The sequence below is a fragment of the Aegilops tauschii genome, chromosome 7, assembly GCF_002575655.3.
Source record: "Aegilops tauschii subsp. strangulata cultivar AL8/78 chromosome 7, Aet v6.0, whole genome shotgun sequence".
NCBI lineage: Eukaryota > Viridiplantae > Streptophyta > Magnoliopsida > Poales > Poaceae > Aegilops > Aegilops tauschii.
The window spans coordinates 243,639,903-243,644,611 of NC_053041.3; the positions used below are offsets into that span (position 1 = coordinate 243,639,903).

At 46.7% G+C, this 4,709-nt stretch overlaps 1 protein-coding gene across 1 annotated transcript; it reads right to left on the reverse strand.

The window, feature by feature from the left end:
- Positions 1-1,039: 1,039 nt before the first annotated feature.
- Positions 1,040-2,988, reverse strand: LOC109768328 (uncharacterized). Its single transcript, XM_020327061.4, has one exon. It carries the CDS (start codon positions 2,852-2,854, stop codon positions 2,195-2,197), a length of 660 nt encoding a protein of 219 aa, XP_020182650.1. The 5' UTR covers positions 2,855-2,988; the 3' UTR covers positions 1,040-2,194.
- Between the last annotated feature and the right edge of the window lie 1,721 nt (positions 2,989-4,709).

Here is a 4,709-nt window from a genome sequence, read left to right on the forward strand (position 1 = left end):
TACCCGAGCGGCTTCTTCGACCTGGGCCGCGACCTGGCCGCCGACGCTGTTGCTCAGGGCGAGGCCGGCAAGGAGCAGCGACAACGTTTACCTGCGCGGCTTCTTCGACCTGGGCCGCGACTTGGCCGCCGGCGCTGTTGCTCAGGGCGGGGCCAGCAAGGAGCAACAGCAGAATTCGGCCGCACGGCTTCTTTGGCCTGGGCCACGACCTGGCCGCCGGCGCTGTTGCTCAGGGCGGGCTGGCGCAGCTTCTTAGGGACCCGATTGCTTTTTTTGAAAACATATATGGACCCAGTTGCTTTTTTCAAAAAACTTATAAGGGTTATTCTGGAAAAATGAGGACATATATTTGTAAACTTACATGAGATTTTTTTTATTGAAATATGAGAAAGAGACACTGACATGTGGACCCCACATGTCAGTTAACGGTCAAACAATCAATTCTCTTACATGCGGGCCCCAACTGTCATAATCACGATCAATTGTAAAGCAGCGGATGATTTGGGTTTTTTGAAACAGCCGACCCTTGAGTAGTATTTTTATACTACTAGCAAAAATGCCCGTGCGTTGCAACGGGAGAAAATTTAACTTCCCTAGCATAGACAAAAAATAAACCATTATTTAATTTATGATGCACGACAATTATTCCTAAGATGAAAAAGAATTATACTTTCAATCATACCGTCTTTGCAAAATGATCACATTTCACTTTGCGGCTTCATAGTTTCATTCTCACCTCCATGCAACAATCAAATGGGAAGAAAGAAAAAACTGTTTCGGAATAGGCCCATCTTGGCCGACGTAGGGGAGAAATAGAAACGTATTATTTTTCGCTGCTCCACAATTGAATCGAAGAAAGAAAAAGTGTGGAGCGGCCTAGCTCGGCCCACGTGTCGGAGAAACATAAAAGGTGTGTGGTACATCGGTAGATAGATGACAGCCGAAACTATAATTGGACGGAAGAATCATTCCTTCCTTTAATATTAGTATAATAATTAGTATATATAAAAAAGGGATTAGGGCAACAAAGTGACAGGAATTTTACATCGGGCAAAATTTCGATGACCTCATTGAGGCGATGACGGAGTTTGCAACATCTGGTTCATGACCATGAATGCCACGGATCATGTTGCATGCAGCCAACAACAACAATCAAACCATCAACAAAATCTAGGAGGTTGACGGCATCTCGATGAATATTATTGTGAGTAACTGAAAATTTTCTTATAGAGCACGATGATTATTTTTTGAATGGATGAACATTTTATAAGTTGCATTTTTTTTCAATAGGCACACACTTTTGGAATGGGTGAACATTTTTTGAAATTAATGTACATTTTCTGTTTGACGAAAATTATTTTCTAATGCATGAAGATTTTGAATCAGCGAACATTTTTTGAATCGATGAACTTTTTTTGAAATTCACGATCAGTTTTTATTTTTGTGAACATTGTTTTAAAAATTCATGAACATATTTTGAATTCGCAGAATTTTTGTTAAAATTCATAAACATTGTATACCTCTGGAACATTTTTCAAAATTCACATTTTTTTAATTTGGAACTTTTCTGAAATCCTAAATTATTTAAAGAAGAAAAAATGAAATAAAAAAACAGTGGCATCCCTCCCCGCTCATGGGCCAGCCTAATAGAGTGCACGGTTTCTAAAACATTTTTCAATGTTCATATTTCTTTTGAAATTTGGAACTTTCTGAAATCCCAAATTATTTTAAATAAGGAAAAAAGAAAAAAAAGAAAAAGAAAAGAAAAAACAAAATAAGAAAAGGGAAGTCCCGCCCCGCTAATGGGCCGGCCCAATAGGGCGGGCCGGAGAGGAGCATATAAAAGGTCGTACTCCTCCTTATTTCCAGAAAGCACTGCCCAGTTGAACTGGTTGTTGCGTTGTTGCTCAACATAACGTGGCACGGGTTTGAGTCCGGGCGGAAGCTTTTTCTTTTACTTTTTTTAACGGAAAATGGCGACGGACGAAAAGACATAAAAACGTACGAAAAACATCTGATGGACCAAAAATAATGGAGAAACAATCCATCCTTTAATATTATTAGGGAAAGATTTACTCATGCTAGAGTATAGAGAGGATCAAGTATCATCATGCTGATGCACCATATAAGAAACTCGAGATCCATTGAGCACGGTCTCCCTGGCATGCCATAAAACGAACAACAACCAAGCCGATCAGAGCTTAGCGTGGTCGCGGCAGTCCTGGCCTCGGATCTCCATGTCCGGGAAGCCGACGACGATGTGGCAGTCAGAGTAGGCGACGACGTTGAGCTTGAACACGCCCAGGACGGCCACCCTCCCCGGGATCCTGGCGTTGGCGTCCAGTGGCAGCGACCCGGCCTCGATGTCCCTAATCAGCTGTGCCATGTCCTTGGTGAAGCCGGCGGTGAGCACCGTCATCTCCAGCTGCACGACGCCGTCCCCCTTGCTAGGGATGCGTCCCGGGTCGACCTGGGCGTCGCCGACGTGGGCGCCCCGGTACCAGAGGCCCGTGGTGCCGGAGGCGTAGGAGAAGGAGGCCGGGTTGGGGTTGTGCACAGCCACGGTGAGCAGCAGCGTGAAGTTGGGCTGGGTGAGGCTGGGCGCGAGGCCGACGAGGCGGGTGGAGAGCAGGCGCGTGGTGGGGTCGCGCACGCGGAACACGGTGAGGAAGAGGACGAGGAGGGTGACGCCCAGGAGCAGGAGCACGCCGAGGGTGACCAGGGCGCAGATGCAGATGCAGCGGCGGCGCCGGCGGCGTCTCAGGCGGCGGAGGCCGGCCTCGTCCGCTGGTTTGTCGTCGAGGGAAGGCGCTGTGTGGGTCGGGAGGCTGCACGCTGCTGCTGGGGAGGCCATTGCGAACGCTGAAGCCCTGCAAGGGGCTGGTGATCGAGCTGTACTGGAAAGTGAGTGAGGGACGGAGAAGCTATAACTAGGAGAGAATTGGAAATGAATTGGACTTGTTTGACGGCGGATGATGCCGTACGGACATGAAGCAATGCATCCAGCTATTAGTATTGTGATGAATTCTCGGCTGCTTATTGTTCATTTGATCAATCATTCATAAACTGGGCAACAACACGGCGTGTTGACTACGGGATACGCGCGGTTATTTTATCAGTTGATTGTCATGGCTTTAACCACTCCAATGTGATCGTTTGAGTAAATGGAGTACAAAATACGTATGTACTTGTATGCCAAGTGGCAGGTCCGTAGGGAATAGGCTCCTTCGTCCTCACGTTCGGATCGATGTCCCTGCCGTCCGTCGAATTTGATAGCTTTCGACAACTTTCAGCACTATGTTGTGACGTGCCGTGTGCACCCCGTGTTGTCTCCGACATGTGAGACAAATCTATCTTCTTTCTTAGGGGAACTGAGGCATGTTTTTTTTCCTTTTTGCGTGAGAAACTTTCAATTTATTCATCTTCAATCATGGTAATACAAATGACATCAGAAGTAATAAAAATTACAACCAGGTCCGTGGATCTGTTGGAATATTAGGCAAGTTCATGATTAATTCCAGTAAATAATTCATGACTAGAAGAGATACTAGCATGCAATAATCTAGCAAACTAGAAGAACAGCAAGACATGCATAACAGCAGCAAACACGTAACAATAGCTGTAGAAACAGACATGAACAGTGGATGTTGGACGTACTGATCGTTAGCTATTATGGGTGCGACAGTGTTGATGATGATGTTGGCGATGATCTGCTGCTGACGGCAATGAATACGACGATGAGTAGCACCGCCCGACTTGGACGAAAGACGACCCGTGATGACGAATTTGAGCAGTCGCGCACAACGCTTCCCAAAAACCTAATTCGTCCTCTCCCGGTGCAGGATCGCAAAGACGAACGGTTCCGGAGACCTGCTCTCCCACGCGCCGATGCACGCCGGCGTTTGGGATGGAGTAGACTACGATGGCGGCGCACGTTGTGAGATGAGGCAAAACCCTAGGTGTTTTTCGGTGTGTCTCTGGCCGCAGCCGGTAGCTGTATATATATTAAGACCAGAGGCGGTATTGTGTCGCGACCACAATCCCAAACCGACTCGGTTTTCTAATTCGTATACTTACCGGACAAGAAATCAAAAACTTGTCTGCCAAGACATAAAAATAAAACGGCAAAAGGAAGCTGCGCTCCTGCAAGGAGACGGACCGGATTTCGGCGGACCATTCACGCGCATGTCGCATGTACGCCACGCCAGGCGAGGCGAGGCGAGCGAGCGCGCGCGTGTGGTTTTCCCTTTCTCTTCTCACACACCACTTAGAGTGGTGGAGAGAACCCACTATATAAAGAGGTCCAACTCTTCTTCAACTTCCAAGGTGGGACTAAACTTAGCACCACCACTTGCCATTTTACACATGGGCTTTGAGATTTCAGAAATTGCTATGGGCCTAGCCCATTAATTCTAACAATCCCCCACCAGATCTCAAATACCCATTTAGAGATTTGCCTTCTCTCACCACTTGTTTAATATACCAGTGTTTCAGCAGAGACTGTTAAGTTGAACTTCTGCCTAGAACTTTAAGCTACATCCATTCACAACTTGACAATGGACTATGCCTTGAATTGCTAGTTTTGTGTGAACAGGTTTCACTCAAAGTCTTAACCAGTACCTGACCGCCAGTAGGCTACCCCGCGGTTTGGAGCTTATACGTCATACTCCCTGGTCTCTTCGTGAGCTTACTAGAGATCACCCAAATCT

Coding starts and splice junctions, on each gene's coding strand:
- LOC109768328 (XM_020327061.4), bottom strand. CDS start 2,854: ATGGCCTCCCCAGCAGCAGCGTGCAGCCTCCCGACCCACACAGCGCCT.